Below are 20363 nucleotides of genomic sequence, written 5' to 3'. Positions count from 1 at the left end.
AAGATCTTCCAACAGACTACTGACATACCTATGGGAACTAAACGCGCCCTTTGTTAGCTGACATTTGTTTTTCATAGAAGGCTGAATTTATTGAAGAGCTTATCAAACCAGGTTCAACAAAGACCTTGCAAAGTCGTTTAATCTCACGTTCAGATATATTGATGACGTCTTTAAATAACAGGAATTTTATTGACTATGCCCAATCTACCCACCAGAATTGAAAATCAAAGCCACCACAGATTCTTTTACATCAGCTGCTTATCTCGATCTTTTTTTACAACGAAACCAACACAGACAGCTTTCCACCAATTTCCCTACGGTGAATATTCTATTTCTTGATACCAATATCACTGCATCCGCTGCCTATGGCATTAACATAACACTGTTGATTCAATATCCAAGGTCCTGTTCCGATTTTTGGGCAAGCTCATAGCACAGGTTTCAGAAGATACTAGTAGATGAAAATTATGGTGAAGTTTTATAGTCGCCATAGTGATCTTATTGAGAAATATTCTATATCTTTTTGTGATAGGAAGCTGCGCGTGTTTGTGGCTCGTTAGTTTGCCTGTTGGTTCCGTTGTTGTTCACCTTGTTCACATTTGAGAACTTGATATTACTTACTTGAATTGGCCAAGATTTAACATGGTAGGTGTCGTCGATGAAGCTGAAAACGCTCACTCTTCTTGAACACCAGATCTTATAATACTCGTACTTTTTCAAGAGAATCGGTGTAAATCTTGCTTTGGCTTACATTTTGCCTTAGTTTTATTGAATTTGAGTTTGGACTATTATTTTTGTGGACATGTTGGTATTTTCTTTATGTTTTTTTCTTCAGTTTATGATCAGAATATATAAATACTTGACATATTCATATTCGTAGTCATGGGTTTGACGGGCCAAAGAAATCCGTATTTAGAATGATTCATGGAATGATGGGATCGTTCCTATAAAAGTATAGCTATTTAATTTAATCCGAACCATTCGTTTGTCATGATCGGGTGTAATTTGAAGCTCTACCATGCATATATATAGATATACTTTTAACACAGATGTATGGAAAAGGCATGACAACTTGGGAAATGAGGAAAGTTTATTGGTTATCGCCTAATTGGCAACTTACTATGCTAGCGCAGTGCCAACATTTGTTCAGACTTGATAGACAACCACTTATTTTGTATCATCGCTACATGCTCAGTCCCAGCTGTATTCCTGTATCAACATGTGACAATTACCGATCTTGACTGATGGATTATAGCCCTTTATAATTTCACTGTGTGACAGAGGGCGCTAGTTATAGAATGAATAAATCGCCAGAAGTGCAAATGAATGATCAGATTCATCTTAAGTCAGCTAAAAAATTCTCTCAAAAATCACTTCTTCAAAGCAATTAAATTTTACCAGAATACGTTAAAGACTATATATTGTCGTGCATATTCCCATCAGCCATTGTTTTTGTAATTGTACAAGTTGTTGATGAAAACTATCAGTCGTAGAAAGCCTGTTAAATGGTGGTTAAAGCTAGTGTCACGTAGCGTTAGAAATTTTGTGGCAACGTCATTAGTCAAAAAGATCACATGACAAAGACGATAGATCGTTGATCCTTTTGGTGTGTAAGATAAATTTTTCATCATGTAGTACATAATCATTTAGTATCGTTAGCTCAAACGATGTAATCTCGTGCAGGCATAAGTCAAAGTGATTTTGTATATGACTTTAGCTATTGTGAGAGCAAAAAACCACAGCAAAATAAAATAAAAAAAAAAACATCCTAGGCTGATCAGACAATTTTGAACGTTTTCTTTTGCTCACAACTTTTGTAATTACTGGTCGTTCAATAACACCAGTAACATTAGAACGCCATGAATGTTGGAATCAGAATGCGCGACTTGTTCTTGTCTCTTTTATTTCACTTATTTTTCCTGCTCTGCTCTTCATATGAATATTAACTAATAATATCAAGTATTTTCATCATCATCATCATTATCATCATCATCATCATCATCATCATCATCATCATCATCATCATCATCATCCATCATCATCATCATCTGAGCAACAATACCACAACCATGTTGTTGTTAAATTTCGGCGATCTCAATTCCACAGAAAATGGCGTAGTCACTGTGAAGTCAAATTACAAAAATGAATATTCTGAAAAATCGTAAACCGTCTAAGATTGGAAAAGGCCAGTCTGCTGACCACTTTGTGTCGTTAAAGGCAACTGATTGAATTGCGGTGTCTTTTTCAATACCGGTTCGGGAGTGGTTTCTCTGAGAACACAGTCGTAAAACCTGATGGGTTCCACGCCGTTCTGTGGTAGGAGGCGTAGGTGTAGTGTGCAAAATAAAGTACCAAGCTAAAAGTGTAAATATCGAGATAAATCAAAATGAGAATTTAAAGACGACAGAATTACTCGAAGTTACACCTATTTTTATACCTCCAATATCTCAATGGTGAAAGCTACAATCGGAAATCGATGATGCCTCCCACAGATTGTAGAAAAAAAACCCACAAGTAAATGGCATCTTTGACATAAATAGAATTTGATATAACTGAACGAAATGATGCCGCGTCTACATTGTTGCCCCACCTTGTGTATAGATACACTCGTGCATTCGTACTCCTAGATATATATATATATACACGTGTTTTAAGAATAAATATTGTTTACATACAATCTGCAATGCATACACACAATAGCATTGATTTGAGGAATTTGTCTGCCGTCATAAACAGAAATATTGTTATATTGATTGTAACTGATATCCCGGAACAGCACGTCAAGGGACGGAAAATGACATTTACCAGAAGGAGTCTGAGGATAACGTTCCCGGGAACGAAATTGGTTACATAATGAAAAACTAGTATTGGTCAATGATTTAGTTTTATGGTTCCCGGAATCGAGAATGTTATAGTGTATTGATTGATAGACTTTATAGTCACCACGACTTATGTTAGTTCTGTTCACGTGTCTTTAGTTCTTGTGGAGCAGAAAAATAGTATCCCTACTTTGTTAAATATCACCGTGAAAGAGTAAGTACAAGCTAGTGTCTGTAAATTTTATTTTCTGTAATGAAACTCCGAAAACGATGTCACCACATGAAAAGCGTCATTGAAATATAATAAAGCTCGCATACTATTGTTCTAGAACGACTTTCGAACGATGCCGCCACTAGCAATGAAGCGCGAGGAAAGCCTTGTTCAAAGGACACGTGTGAACTACAGGAGTCCATGTCAGTTTTGCTATAGATGGAATTTACTGGGAAAAGTGAATTAAATCACATCACTCTGCTCTTTCGGTGCTCTAGGAATTATCAGTAACGAGAAGCAGGATTCGGAAAATCTTAATCGGTGAGAAATATTACATCAAAGATTGGGACGGCTAATGTCACAGTTAATTAGTCGATTTGTGTATCGGAATAATGATAAATTGAACAGAACGTCAAGCGCATGCGTTTGTTGTGGACCGCGTTACTTAGTAAGCATGTATACTTTTGACTTTTTTAGAAACTCAGTGTTTATAAACATGACTTAAAATGTGTTAGTGTTACAGCAACTCTTCGGATGATGTTGTGTGTCAGAGAGTGTGGGCTGGATGTACCTGTCCCGACTATCACAAATGCACGAGGCCATGATTTTAGACAACGACTAGGAGAGAAAATACTTACTTACTTGATAAGATAATTGGTCGTTACATCATATTTATATGTACCTGACCTATCAACTGTTTGTTTTACAAGTTGGGAAGTACCATATGTATTACAGAGGATGCAATACGAGGCGTGTTCCCTTAACTGTATTAACATTTACTCTCTCCGTCGAACGTATTAACAATTCTGCATTAACATGCGGTAAAGCATGCTGGTGCATGTCCCGCAGTAAATAACTATTGGATGACGAATATATGTGATGGATTTTACAGTGGGTGAGAGGTCCCCAATCAAGGCTCTAATTTGAATTCTATTTGCCACAAATGACAGTCATTTATTGTCATTTCGTCGGAGGATGATAAGATTAATGGTTCCCACGTGATGCACTGACGATGGAGCCTAACTTTCCCGCCATTACACAGACCTGGGATCGGAAGACATATGGGCAGAAATGGGCCCAAGACGGGGACATATCATATTTACGTGTATTATAGATGTTTCATTGACCGGTAGTGTAACATGAGTAGTTTAGGTCGCTGATTAAAATGGAAGTTAAGCTCATCAGAACACATACAAGATCTATCGTATACGTAATGTATTACAGAAATTAATCATACCATGAACTGGTTTTGGTTGATTAATCAAAGGAAAGTGTTTCTCTTGGAATATTCTATTTTGTATTATTAGTGTATTGGACGTTTGACTGATATTTCACGAAAAAATATTGATAAATGATTAATTTCATTCAATGGTTCTCATTCACCAATGTTAGAAATATTTGATTCTAGTTGATAAAACAACTTATTTTCGTACTAAATATGACAGGTCGTAAATAAGTCCAAGAACGAGCTACACCGTCTATATCCACTCAGTGTACGTCGAAAATGAAGGTATCCATACAGTTCATAGGGAAAGTCTCACGTTTTTCATACTTCTATATTTTCCTATTTAAAGCCAATAGTAAACACATTTTAAGCTGAATGTTCTTTTTCTGTTTTAAATCAAGCTCAGTTGCAATAATAAACGACAAGATATGTTTTGTAAACTTACTATCTGAGACATTTTTTCTAAATAAGGTCTCCCTTCTAAGGCCTCAATAATGAGGGGAGGTAGACGTGATACAACATAATGGCCCTTAGGAGACCCAGTGAATTAAATAGCGCTATCGGCCGACTCACAGTAAGCTACATCTCCTTGACTTGATGGAATGGTAAAGTGAGAACACTTAAACATAAAACTACTGCACACATAATTCAGAGCCTCAATGGATACATAATTTATTATTACGTTCAAAACAGGAAGAAAATAAATCCTTAATCTTTGGTGACTTTGAAATGGATACTATATATAAAGGCGATTAAACTCTTTAAATCTACCTCACATCTACAGCGTTGATAAGACGTTTAATGTGTTCTGAAGAAATCACACCTTATTCCCATTTAATAACGAATTACTGTTTACCTTGGAAATTAGACATATACTGACATATCTGAAGTGATCTGCCGGGAACGGTAGAATGACGGTTACACATTTTCTAGTTTCTGATGTGTTATAATGATGTTTCCTATGGATCATCACCGGGAAGTTCACAAACAAAACTTCCTCGATTTACAAAAGTGTATACTTAGATGAAGGTTGATAATAGGTCGCTATTCCTTAATATGTTCATCATTTTATCGCAAAATGCATCCCGAACGTATGGCGTGTGCATGTTGCAGTTGATTCGATGACCCCAATAGCATGTTTTTCAGACAGGAAAACTTACAACATAGAGTTGATGGGGAAGTTCTACGGTCGTCATAATGATTTTATAAGATAATATTACATATCCTTGGCCAATATTTAAATGGCAGGTGTCATCGACGAAGCACAAGAGGGCTATCCTTCCTGAACACTGAATTCTTTTTCAGGAGTCCAAATGTTAATGTTTCTTTCGTTCAAATTTTGCCATAGTTTCATCTAATTTGTGTTTAAATTAAGATCCTGTTGTTGTTGTTTACTTGTCACAAAATGTTGTTTTCAAGCTATTTCCTAAAATATGTTTTGTACTTTGCAGCTGCTGGGATGACTCGTAGAAGCAGGGTAACGTGCTGGATTTTACTTCTCCAGTGCCTAGTGGAGCTGTATGCCACTTCGTGTCCAGAAGTTGCGCATTGTATATGTACACTAGAGGAGGGAAGTGAGAACGATACAATGATAGTGTCTAAACTCGACTGCGGTAGTAAACGCCTTTCAACCATTCCAAATCTGGAAGAATTTAAAAACGCCATCATAAGAAAATTAATTCTATCTAACAATTCCTTCCAAAGCGTGAATTTAAACAAGTCTATGTTCCGTGGATTAAAGATTGAAGAGTTGGATTTGAGTCACAACAGGTTCGGAGGAATCCGGGATGATGTGTTCCGACCAATACGATCGACACTCCGAATACTATTAATGGACGATATCAATCTTAGATTCAACAATATTAATTTTTTAAAGAGACTGATGAGATTAGACCGTCTGTCTTTGAGACACAATGTCCAGGACAGTGCTGTCAGACTTAATGGTGGAAGATTCCCTACGTCTCATCTATTACAACTTGATTTAAGTCATAACAAGTTCACTAAAATATCCGATAATGCCTTCACCCATTTACGCGCAACTTTGCAAACTCTTTACTTAGAAAATGTTGGGTTAGACTTCAATAATTTAAACTTCTTAACTAACATGACAAAATTACAAAGTCTTTATTTGGGCAGTAACGGAAAGTACCCCCTACATTTAGATGGTGAACCTTTCTTTGGCTTAAATCTAAGATCGTTAAAATACTTGGGTTTAAATAAATGCGAAATGGCATTAGCAAAAGAAAACATATTCGAAGGTCTCGAAAATTTGACTCACTTAGATTTGTCTGGAAACATGCTACACGTTATTCCTTCTGCCATTTTGAAATTGACCAGTTTGGTCAGTATAAACCTTTCGCAAAACATTAAGCTTGACCATATACAAGACAGAGCATTTGTGATGCTTTCAAATCTTAAAGAAATTAATCTTCGTGGGACAGATCTCAGGATTATTGCAGCAAAAGCGTTTTCTGGACTCGAAGAGACGCTTGAAACTCTGCTTATTTCGAATGCTCGACTTCCAGGGGGTTATTTTTGGATTATGGCATTAAGGCCGCTTAGAACATTGAAAATTTTGGATTTTTCATACAACAAAATAAACCATATTTCCAACGATACGTTTGGATCACTGCAGTCTTTACAGGAATTAGATATGAGTGGAAATCCTTTATTAGAATTCACAGACAACATGTTCGAGGGAATTGAACTCACGCTGAAAAGGCTGATTATTCGTGATATGCGTCTCAAGCGTCTACCAACAGACGCCATTGTGACACTAAGACACTTGGACGTATTAGACGCATCAGACAACATGTTTCCGACTCTTTTCGACAATTTCTTCTCGGGGCTGAGAGCCAGGGTACTTGTAATGAAAAACTCGCACATAATGTCAGTTTCTCCCGGAGCTTTTCACGGGCTTAAGGGACCTCTGTCAATTATAATGGACGGAAATAACATTTCTGATTTATCGTTCTTGCATGACCTCAGTCCTTATCTGGTGAGTAGCCTTTCCGTCTCGGACAATCCGCTCATGTGTGATTGTACTGTTTTAGGAATTGTACACTTCAAAATAGCCGGTCAGGTTCATGGAACTTGTGCAGATGAAGATAATCAGCGGAGAAATTTGCAGCACATTTCTGACGATAATTTATTTCTAGAGAAATGTGGATACAACAGTGGAACACTGGTCACTGCTCATCATCAATCATTATTGTCCGTACTGTGTGTTCTTTTTCTTCTCTCGCAGAGCTGATCGTGTGTAATATTATTATAGTCCTATATTTACAGTGTATTTTGTAAATATTTTAACAACATATTGATTTATTTACAACTTGTGATATCAGATGAACACCCGCCATTAATATCATCTAAGTATATCACAGTACAAGGTATATGGTATTTAAGGTAATATCGTGTCCATGCCTGTAATATAACTATTTTGGATTAATTATAGACTACCCACGCTTGTGTATTTGGTTATCTTTTCATCAAAATGTAAATGTCGTTTACCTATGTATCTAGATGTCCTATGTTACCATGGTTATTCTGATGTTTGAGACATGTTATATTGCTTATGATTATCCGTCATCATAAAAATTGATAATCAATATTTTAATATAAATTAAAAACTATATTAAGAAACATTTCTCAGATATAGAACCTTGCTGGCTTTACAATAAGTGATTATAAAAGCATCATTAGCGATTTCGTATGTATCATAGCTAACTAATCAGAATCTTATTATCGTGTGTTGTAGTTGTTTTTATTTTTAATAAGGATGGAATGGTAGATGTGTTACAGTGTGATGGGCTTAATTACTGAAATATTGCATTAATTGAAGGTGTCATTAACAGCTAAGTATGCAACTTTAATCATTATGATGCAAAAATAAGAATTCAGTCAATAATGTTGACTTGATGTTTTAGCAGACATTTTAAATATTTCGTGTCATTTTGAATGTAAGTTAGTTATATAGGTATCTTATTAACTTTATTGACTTGATACTAAATATAGATGTAACCGGTATACAGTTATACAGGTGAGAATATTTCTCGCTCGCCGTCAGTCATGTATATACATTTATAAACATGTTTCCTCTATAAACAATATTTAGGCCTATTTAGATCAGGCTCAACGCCTTTCAATGGGTTAAGTTCTGTTTCATTGTCTGATATGAAGCTGGGGTGTTTGGTGTTCGTTAGTATGCCTGTTGGTTCCGTTGTACGATATGAAGCTGGGGTGTTTGGTGTTCGTTAGATTGCCTGTTGGTTCTTGTTGTTTACCTTGTTCTCATTTGAGAACGTGACAGTACTCACTTGGATGACCAAGAGCTCCGCATGGGTGTCGTCGATGAAGCAGTAGACGCTTACTCTTCTGGAACATCTGGTCTTATTCTTCTTGTACTTTTTCATAAGTCTCCATGAAATTCTTTCTTTTCTTCATATTTTGTCCTAGTTTGTCGAATTCGATTTTGAATTACAATTCTGTCATTATGTCGGTCGTTTCTGTGTTGTATCTCACATTTGTGTTGATATAAAACCTTCAGATGGAAAATAACGTATAGACGGCTGTTTCCGCGGGGATGATAATTTTACTTCATTGAAACATTATTCAATCGTTTCAAAGGAAAATCGCGAAATTTTGACCCGTGAACATCATCAGCTATACAGCATTCTCTTCCTCTAATTACCAGAGAGAACTTTTGCTCAACCTTGATTTCATAGTTTATAATGTATTGTAGATATTATTTTTTTTAACTATAAACAGTACCAATCTATTTATAGAATGTTTCAGTAATTGTGCGAACATGCGACTGTTCTATTTAGGGCATTGATCAATGTCACCGGAATGTGTAAGACTGTGACATCAGATACATATGCGTGTTACGTAAGACTACTACGGAAAATGATTTATTGGATTTAACTGAGAAACTATCTGATCTAAAAAATAATACATTGATTATATGGTGTTATTGTAATCAATTTGATGTTTTACAGTTTATTAGGTTAACAAATAGACTACCTTGTGATGATGAAATTACTATATACAGTGTGTGATGTAATTATTTTATGCTCAATGTCTTGTTGGGAAAAATCAAGCTGAAATTGTCGAGTACGTTCTTGCCGGAGTTTCAATACAAGTTATCAGGCACTGTGGCAAGGCTAATTCTCGAATATCGGTATGTTTTAAACAAAATTTGGAACATCATTTAACGTTTTACAATTTTCGATCTGTTGAGACAGGTCACGTTGATATGTTTTATAATTTCGCATTGTAAATCCTTTTTTCAGTGGCAATTAAAATACACTAACTGCTGGTTAGTTCAAACGAAGCTTTGAGCAACTGAGCAAGGACTTTGCACGAGATCATGACCAATCTTCACATCATGACACTTAGGTCAAGGTCTTCTGAAAGTTTGTGTTCTATATACCGATGTTGTTGTGGACAAGGATCTGGTGTCACCTTTAACTGTAATTATTCAAAGTAATTCTGTAGATTATAGATTTGTAAATGTTTCACTTTTTATTTCATTAACATCTCCAGGCGACTTGTTTTGCGTTACGGTTGACGTATTAAGGTTTCTGGTATGTCCGTGCCATGGTGAGGGTTTGAATCCGCCCAGATGGGAAAGTATCTGCAACACGAGATATAACGTATAAGAGATATTTTGTGATCAAGATGTCAAGGTGTCTTTTCATTTCCCCAATAGTGTAGTGGAATGTAGCATGTTTACATGACAGATGTATTATGTAATTAGTCTGAATAAAATTTTTCAGTTTTTACGAAAAAAAAAATTGCCGTGAGTGTCATGTGTCATTTACTCATAACTATTGGAAATAAACACTGTTTGTCATATATATTTTTGCGTCATTAAACAAAAGTAATATTAAGTATTTTTCTAAGTGTTATTATTATTATTTATATATTTTTCCTGATAACTTTTGACAGAAAAAAGATATCAAACATAGTCAAGAGCCCCCGTCGTATCAAATGACGTAACATATGGTGGGCATTGAGTTGTCTCCCTTACATGATTTTTCTCACACTTGATGTTTTAACATAACTCTATCTTTATGTATATGGTATATACTTAGTTCTCTGATAAAGTAATTAGACAGAGATGTCAGATGGCTGAGTTTTAAAATAGATGTAAAGGTGAAGTCATATAACCATTTATATGGCAGCCATTTTTATTATTTTATTCCAAAATAAATTTTAAAAAATTTTAATTATTTATCTACAATAACAAAGATATATCGCTTCAAGACTTCAAATTATATACAGATTTATCTATATGTAATCCAGATATTTTAAAATTTAATCGCTATCTGTCTTTGATAGAGACATTTCGTAGTGTCAGATTTCCATGGGATATCTCATAAATAACAAAGATATCATACATACGTACATTTCTCAAAAATTAAAAAGAGATTTCCGATAAATTACCAAGATGTCTAATAAATTAACAGTGATATCTCATAGACAAATAGAAATATCTTACATGAATGGATATCTCAAAAAATGAAAGAAATCTCTAATACATTACAGATATTTCTGATAAATTGATAGCGATATATTTTAAAAACATAAATAGATGTCATAAAAATTAAAAAGAGATAAATAATAAATTAACAGCGATTTATCTTTAATTAACATATCTCGGAATTTTATAGATATCGTGATCTAAAAATGGCGTCTCTATCAATGAAGGGAAGTAACATACATTAATAAATAATAACTTAACATAAGATACTGTAAAACAGAGATATTTCATCAAGGATCTATATTTCATAAATTCATAGAGATGTTTCATAAATTTATAGATATTTCATAAATTAATAGATGTCTCATAGATTAATAGATATTTCATAAGTTGTTATAAATATATCGGATAAATTATATACTTCATAAATTACTAGCTAGTTTATAAATGAATAGATATTTCATAAAGTTTATGATAAATGCAGTGTATATCTATTTGGGGTATAAATGTGTCTTGGTTTGCCACACACGATTTCTGTCAGATTCTCATCACCTTTTGTATTGTAGTCGTTACATGTGAAATGCTGTACATGAAAATGACTGTATAATGGTTTGACATGTAATCAGCTCTTTACTTTTTAAACATCATCAGCACAACTTAAAATCAATAGCGTGTTTGTTAAGTCAACCATCTACAGTAAATTACAAAAAACGGCGTTAAGATATACATTGTAATAGATTACAGGAAGAAACAGCAGATTTTTCACCTAAACAAATATCGTTTCTTTCTTATCATAAAAGCAATATTTTAAACAGCAAAGTTTAATGAGAAAATAAGAACTAATGACTTTGTCAGCTGCGAAAATAGACTGTACAAAAGAAACAAACGTAGAGATAGATAGTTAAATGGCATTCCTAATGTGTTTACATAATTACATTGTTTTCTGGAGAGAGAATATCTTCTCATTGATAACGTGAAATAACAAAACCCACAACATGTAACATAAATCTGGCTAAGTGATTTGGATTTATCTTTTACTGACGGGAAGAATATTTCTAACTTTATTCTCTTATGATGAAAATCCGTACTAAACATTAAAATAATTATCTCTCTTTTGTAAATGTAATTTTGGCAAATGTGTAACAATTTTGTGTGACAAATGTTTCCATGTACATCATTTGGGAATTTCATATCAATCCTCCGTCTATTTACAAGATTATTTATTTCTAGCTATGTAATCCTTCCAGTTATGTCCAATATTTAAACATTTTTTCCCTTGTTTAAGTTCACTCTCGCGTTGGTTCGTTTTAAAAGAGACATAATCTGGACTGCCTTAAACTAACCTGATGCAAGGGAGATCACTCCTACATCTCATTCCTACAATGTAACAAATTTGTCGTTAACGGACGTAAAACGCGTTAAATAGATAAGAAATGAATGTAACAACTCTAACAGACTTATTTAACTGAAATCGGATACAAAAATAAATAAAATAAATAAATACACTGGATTTACTTACAATGACTGTGAAATGAGTGAGAATAAAGACAATGCTTAGAACTTCTACTGTTTCATATTCACATGACTGAACGTCATAGAAAGTGTTTTCAGTAATGAAATTTCATGAGTATATACTGGTCACGTGTTAATTAAATCCTAGTATAATGTATATAATATAGATATGGTTTCTGTGTGGACTTTGGCAACCTTCGATCACAAACTGCCAGTGGATGGTGTGATGAGGAGAAGTGTTATATGTCATTTAAACAATTAAATTACATTAACAGATTGATCAGCTGACTTCAGTTTTTATTTATTTGTGTAGCAATATAAACTTCGACCACCTGATTTGATGACTATAAACACACACGGGTACAAGTCTACGTCACTTCCGGAAATATTGGTACCGAGACACACATTTCTTTCATAAGCTGTTAGTTTTGCCATATAAAGGAATTTAACAATAATTTTGTGTTCATCCAATAGTATAATGCAATTTACAGGCATTTAAATATGTGTTATGGGGAATACATGCCTGCTATTTGTTTACCTGGAAACACAGAAATGCCAGTAAACATAAATACACATGTCACATTGAAATATCTGTTAAAATACAGTCAGTGAATGACAAAACAAAATAATGTTATTTTTTTTTACATTTGAAAGCAGTTTCTTCAGTTAAACTCTTTAAAAACAACAATTGTCGTTTATTTGACGTTATGTAAACGGAACAGCCCAACCACTGATGGAATAGCAGCGGTTTCCAACTTTGCGTTTGTCAGCGACAGGAAGTAAGCAGAAAATAGTTCCATATAAAGTCATCTTCTTATTGTTTGTGAAATGTTTAAATATCAACATTTCCACCTACATATTGCTTCGCGTTTCTTGTTTATACAAAATTAATTCAATAAGTTCAGATTTACACTTTTCTTACTGTATAGCGATCCGGGCTCCTATGTGCCAGACTTGACGCTTACAAACGGGTAATCAGTAATTTTGTTGGTAAGATTAAATCAGGAACATAGGCCGGAAATGTTAATCTTAAGGTGTAGATAAGAATAAGGAGGACTTTGTCGTGCTCTGGAATATAGATGTTTTTCAGATGTGAGTAGCTCCACCAGTTCGGCTAAGAAAAAATATCATCTGTATTATCGAAGTTTAAGTAACACTTACGGAATACGTTATTATAGACTAGTTAGTGATACTATGTTGATAAAGTGTTGAAATATATTGAAGGAATCATAATCAACCCCTATAAATGTGAAGTTATCAAAGACGAGGCACTAGGCCAGTAGTAACGCACCAAGGGGAATAACTCTACTTACTTTGAGATGAATTCTGTACCTCAAACTGGCTTAGTTAACGAAGCCATACAGGGTTACTGATCTAGTACGTACAGATAAAGTAAATAAATGTGAACTTATTATTCAAGAAGTTTTAATGTGATCTTTAAGGCAACTCATTAAATACTTCACAGCGATCCTCCTTAATGGTCATACAATATATTACTAACGAACCCGAGAAGGTCGGAACAACAGCATGATGTAGCATCATTGACGAGTCCAAGAAGGTCGAAACAGCTGTATGATGTAGTATCATTGACCGGTCCCAGAAGGACGAAACAACTGTATGATGTAGTATCATTGACCGGTCCCAGAAGGTCGGAACAACTACATGATGTAGCATCATTGACGAGTCCAAGAAGGTCGAAACAGCTGTATGATGTAGTAACAACTGTATGATGTAGTATCATTGACCGGTCCCAGAAGGTCGGAACAACTACATGATGTAGCATCATTGACGAGTCCAAGAAGGTCGAAACAGCTGTATGATGTAGTATCATTGACCAGTCCCAGAAGGTCGAAACAGCTGTATGGTGTGGAATCATTGACGAGACCTAGAAGGACGAAACAGCTGTATGATGTAGCATCATTGACCGGTCCCAGAAGGTCGGAACAACAGCATGATGTAGCATTATTGACGAGTCCAAGAAGGTCGAAACAGCTGTATGATATAGCATCATTGACCAGTCCTAGAAGGACGAAACAGCTTTATGATATAGCATCATTGACCGGTCCCAGAAGGACGAAACAGCTGTATGATGTAGCATCATTGACCGGTCCCAGAAGGCCGGAACAACTGTATGATGTAGCATCATTGACTAGTCCCAGAAGGTCGAAACAGCTGTATGATGTAGCATCACTGACGAGAAATAGAAGGACGAAACAGCTCTATGATGTAGCATCATTGACCAGTCCCAGAAGGTCGAAACAGCTGTATGATGTAGCATCACTGACGAGAAATAGAAGGACGAAGCAGCTGTATGGTGTGGAATCATTGACGAGACCTAGAAGGACGAAACAGCTTTATGGTGTGGAATCATTGACGAGACCTAGAAGGACGAAACATCTGTATGATGTAACATCATTGACCGGTCCCAGAAGGCCGGAACAACTGTATGATGTGGAATCATTGACGAGACCTAGAAGGACGAAACAGCTGTATGATGTAGCATCACTGACGAGTCCTAGAAGGACGAAACAACTGTATGATGTAGTATCATTGACCGGTCCCAGAAGGTCGGAACAACTACATGATGTAGCATCATTGACGAGTCCAAGAAGGTCGAAACAGCTGTATGATGTAGTATCATTGACCGGTCCCAGAAGGACGAAACAACTGTATGATGTAGTATCATTGACCGGTCCCAGAAGGTCGGAACAACTACATGATGTAGCATCATTGACGAGTCCAAGAAGGTCGAAACAGCTGTATGATGTAGTATCATTGACCAGTCCCAGAAGGTCGAAACAGCTGTATGGTGTGGAATCATTGACGAGACCTAGAAGGACGAAACAGCTGTATGATGTAGCATCATTGACCGGTCCCAGAAGGTCGGAACAACAGCATGATGTAGCATTATTGACGAGTCCAAGAAGGTCGAAACAGCTGTATGATATAGCATCATTGACCAGTCCTAGAAGGACGAAACAGCTTTATGATGTAGCATCATTGACGAGTCCTAGAAGGACGAAACAGCTGTATGATGTAGCATCATTGACCGGTCCCAGAAGGCCGGAACAACTGTATGATGTAGCATCATTGACTAGTCCCAGAAGGTCGAAACAGCTGTATGATGTAGCATCACTGACGAGAAATAGAAGGACGAAACAGCTCTATGATGTAGCATCATTGACCAGTCCCAGAAGGTCGAAACAGCTGTATGATGTAGTATAATTGACGAGGAATAGAAGGTCGAAACAGCTGTATGATATAAAAGGTGTTTTTCACTTGAGTGTTGTAAAATCTTATATTACCATACTCTTATAACACTGCTTTCCCAGAAATAATGTCTTATCATACTATTTTGCCTAGAGTATTTTCATATAACACGGCTCTCTCTAAAACACTGTCATATAACACGGCTCTCTCTAAAACACTGTCATATAACACTGCTCTCTCTCTCTAAAACACTGTTATATAACACGTCTCTCTCTAAAACACTGTCATATAATACTGCTCTCTCTCTAAAACACTGTTATATAACACGGCTCTCTCTAAAACACTGTCATATAACACGGGTCTCTATAAAACACCGTCATATAACACGGCTCTCTCTTAAACACTGTCATATAACACTGCTCTCTCTAAAATACTGTCATATAACACTGCTCTCTCTAAAACACTGTTATATAACACGGCTCACTATAAAACACTGTCATATAACACGTCTCTCTCTCTAAAACACTGTTATATAACACGGCTCTCTATAAAACACTGTCGTCATATAACACGGCTCTCTCTAAAACACTGTCGTCATATAACACGGCTCTCTCTAAAACACTGTCGTCATATAACACTGTTCTCTCTAAAACACTGCCATATAACACGTCTCTCTCTAAAACAATGGTATATAACTTAGCGCATTCTAAAATATGGTGTAATATCATTGCCCCCGTCCGGCAGTATACATGCAATACAAAGTACCCATTCCATTTACATATGTCAAAGACATTGACTTTGAATCCTTACAGATTCGATGATTTGTCGTTAACATGATTTATTATGATAATTCATCTTAACAGATTGTACTGTTATTCTGGACCCTTGAATAGCATTACAGATCGTTGATCTACTTCTTCAAATACCACAGAGAGCAATGCATCGAAAGATAGACTCAAACACGAAAAGTTACAAAATATCAAAGTATGGAGAATTTAACAAATTAATGTTTTCTTCCTTCATGAAACTTATAAGAAAACAAGTGTCCCTTTCCCTAATGCTAGTCAGTCTGTAAATACCTGCTCACACACTACCGATTATAAACAAATAGAGGATGTAACAGGCGATTTCTGACGGTATAATCCGATGTAGACCTTTACTTTTATTGCTGGTTAAACAATTCTGTATATCACACAACTTTAAGTAACCAAGTTATGATGAAGAAGGCTTGACGAGCATCAGCACCAAATCTACAGAAAGCAATATGAGTTAGAATATTAATATCGCTATCAAGTTTCGAAAAAAAAATTGAATATACGCCTGTACTCATGTTTATGAGAGGATGGATTATACTGCAGAGTTCGGTCCGACAATAAGAAGTGATGTGGTTACGGTAGAGAGTTTTATAAAATACATAAATTATGGTTTCAATATTAGAAAAAAGGAAACCGGAGATTCGAGACATAAGTACATAAAAACGCTATTAAAACCGTCTCAATTAGAATTGGGAGTTGGCAACAGTTTAAATTTCAGAAATATGATATATCATCATGAACTGGTTGTCAGATTCATCGATTTTTACGTTGAATGACTCGTTCTTACTTCTGTTTTTTCTTTCACGGCTTCCATACATTTATCCCCTACCATTACCGCATGACACTAAGCACCAAGCATTATAAACCATGTTTTTAAATTGGTTGACGTTTAACTTTACATAAGTGAACGATAAGATCTAGTTTCACAATTTTATATAAGGTTCTGTCTAGTGCTACAATGTCTATGTAGTAAAGCAAGTGGCGGCCTTGTCATCTATATACAATATCTTCATAGGAACTTGGTTTTAAGGAGGTACACTTCAAACTAGAAATTCTTATTGAGTACCTGAAGGTTCTAATCACCATTTCCTTTTTTCCGCCAGTTAAAAATGTTCCAAATATTGGAAGACAACCCTTCATGAGATGTTAACTGCTATGTAGGTAGAAGTTTTATTGATACAGACGGGACAATAAAGACTGGATCTGAACGGTTACAGATTAAAGGATTACCACTGTTACTAGAACTATCGGAGGTTAAAGGATTAACACTGTAAATAGAACTATCAGAGGTTAAAGTGTTAACATTGTAACTAGAACTATCGAAGTTAAAGTGTTATCATTGTAACTAGAACTATCGGAGGTTAAAGGATTAACACTATAACTAGAACTATCGAGGTTAAAGGATTAACACTGTAAATAGAGCTATCGGAGGTTAAAGGATTAACACTGTAACTAGAACTATCGAGGTTAAAGGATTAACACTGTAACTAGAACTATCATAGGTTAAAGGATTACCACTGTTACTAGAACTATCAGAGGTTAAAGGATTAACACTGTAAATAGAACTATCAGAGGTTAAAGTGTTAACATTGTAACTAGAACTATCGTTAAAGTGTTAACTATGTAACTAGAACTATCGGAGGTTAAAGTATTAACACTGTAACTAGAACTATCGAGGTTAAAGGATTAACACTGTAACTAGAACTATCGGAGGTTAAAGGATTAACACTGTAACTAGAACTATCGAGGTTAAAGGATTAACACTGTAACTAGAACTATCGGAGGTTAAAGGATTAACACTGTAACTAGAACTATCGGAGGTTAAAGGATTAACACTGTAACTAGAACTATCGGAGGTTAAAGGATTAACACTGTAACTAGAACTATCGAGGTTAAAGGATTAACACTGTTAAGAACTAGAACTTAATACAGGAACTAGAACTATCAGAGGTTAAAGGATTAACACTATAACGAGCTATCAGAGGTTAAAGCATTAACATTGTAACTTGAACTATCGAGGTTAAAGGATTAACACTGTAACTAGAACTATCGAGGTTAAAGGATTACCACTGTTACTAGAACTATCGGAAGCAAAAAGAATTAATACAGGAACTAGAACTATCAGAGGTTAAAGGATTAACACTGTTACTAGAACTATCAGAGGTTAAAGTGTCAACATTGTAACTAGAACTATCGAGGTTAAAGGATTAACACTGTTACTGGAACTATCGGAGGTTAAAGGATTAACACTGTAAATAGAACTATCGAGGTTAAAGGATTAACACTGTAACTAGAACTAACACTGTAACTAGAACTATCGGGATTAACACTGTAACTAGAACTGTTAAAGGATTAACACTGTAACTAGAACTATCGAGGTTAAAGGATTAACACTGTAACTAGAACTATCGAGGTTAAAGGATTAACACTGTAACTAGAACTATCGAGGTTAAAGAATTAACACTGTAACTAGAACTATCGAGGTTAAAGGATTAACACTGTAACTAGAACTATCGAGGTTAAAGGATTAACACTGTAACTAGAACTATCGAGGTTAAAGGATTAACACTGTAACTAGAACTATCGGATGTTAAAGGATTAACACTGTAACTAGAACTATCGAGGTTAAAGGATTAACACTGTAACTAGAACTATCGAGGTTAAAAGATTAACAGTGTAACTAGAACTATCGGATGTTAAAGGATTAACACTGTAACTAGAACTATCGAGGTTAAAGGATTAACACTGTAACTAGAACTATCGGAGGTTAAAGGATTAACACTGTAACTAGAACTATCGAGGTTAAAGGATTAACACTGTAACTAGAACTATCGAGGTTAAAGGATTAACACTGTAAATAGAACTATCGGAGGTTAAAGGATTAACACTGTAAATAGAACTATCAGAGGTTAAATAATTAACACTGTAACTAGAACTATCGAGGTTAAAGGATTAACACTGTAACTAGAACTATCGGAGGTTAAAGGATTAACACTGTAACTAGAACTAACTAGAACTATCTATTGAGGTTAAAGGATTAACACTGTAACTAGAACTATCGGAGGTTAAAGGATTAACACTGTAATTAGAACTATCGAGGTTAAAGGATTAACACTGTAACTAGAACTATCGAGGTTAAAGAATTAACACTGTAACTAGAACTATCGAGGTTAAAGGATTAACACTGTAACTAGAACTATCGAGGTTAAAGGATTAACACTGTAACTAGAACTATCGGAGGTTAAAGGATTAACACTGTAACTAGAACTATCGAGGTTAAAGGATTAACACTGTAAATAGAACTATCGAGGTTAAATAATTAACACTGTAACTAGAACTATCGTGGTAAAAGGATTAACACTGTAACTAGAACTATCGAGGTTAAAGAATTAACACTGTAACTAGAACTATCGAGGTTAAAGGATTAACACTGTTACTGGAACTATCGGAGGTTAAAGGATTAACACTGTAACTAGAACTATCGAGGTTAAAGGATTAACACTGTTACTGGAACTATCGGAGGTTAAAGGATTAACACTGTAACTAGAACTATCGAGGTTAAAAGATTAACACTGTAACTAGAACTATCGAGGTTAAAGGATTAACACTGTAACTAGAACTATCGAGGTTAAAAGATTAACACTGTAACTAGAACTATCGAGGTTAAAGGATTAACACTGTAACTAGAACTATTGAGGTTAAAGAATTAACACTGTAACTAGAACTATCGGAGGTTAAAGGATTAACACTGTAATTAGAACTATCGGAGGTTAAAGGATTAACACTGTAACTAGAACTATCGGAGGTTAAAGGATTAACACTGTAACTAGAACTATCAGAGGTTAAAGGATTAACACTGTAACTAGAACTATCGAGGTTAAAGGATTAACACTGTAACTAGAACTATCGGAGGTTAAAGGATTAACACTGTAACTAGAACTATCGAGGTTAAAGGATTAACACTGTAACTAGAACTATCGAGGTTAAAGGATTAACACTGTAACTAGAACTATCGGAGGTTAAAGGATTAACACTGTAACTAGAACTATCGAGGTTAAAGGATTAACACTGTAACTAGAACTATCGA

The 20363-nt window shown here is 35.2% G+C and overlaps 1 protein-coding gene across 1 annotated transcript; it reads left to right on the top strand.

The window, feature by feature from the left end:
- Positions 1 to 3163: 3163 nt before the first annotated feature.
- Positions 3164 to 13209, top strand: LOC132563322 (leucine-rich repeats and immunoglobulin-like domains protein 3). The gene is made up of 3 exons (XM_060228080.1): positions 3164 to 3233; positions 5707 to 7419; positions 13022 to 13209. Exons 1-3 carry the CDS (start codon positions 3164 to 3166, stop codon positions 13207 to 13209), a joined length of 1971 nt encoding a protein of 656 aa, XP_060084063.1.
- Positions 13210 to 20363: the final 7154 nt, after the last annotated feature.

Source organism: Ylistrum balloti, unplaced genomic scaffold (assembly GCF_031769215.1).
Source record: "Ylistrum balloti isolate Yb309-2 unplaced genomic scaffold, AGI_CSIRO_Ybal_v1 Utg371680, whole genome shotgun sequence".
Lineage (NCBI taxonomy): Eukaryota > Metazoa > Mollusca > Bivalvia > Pectinida > Pectinidae > Ylistrum > Ylistrum balloti.
Note: the sequence above shows the minus strand (reverse complement) of the source record. Positions and strands in the feature narration are given on the sequence as shown.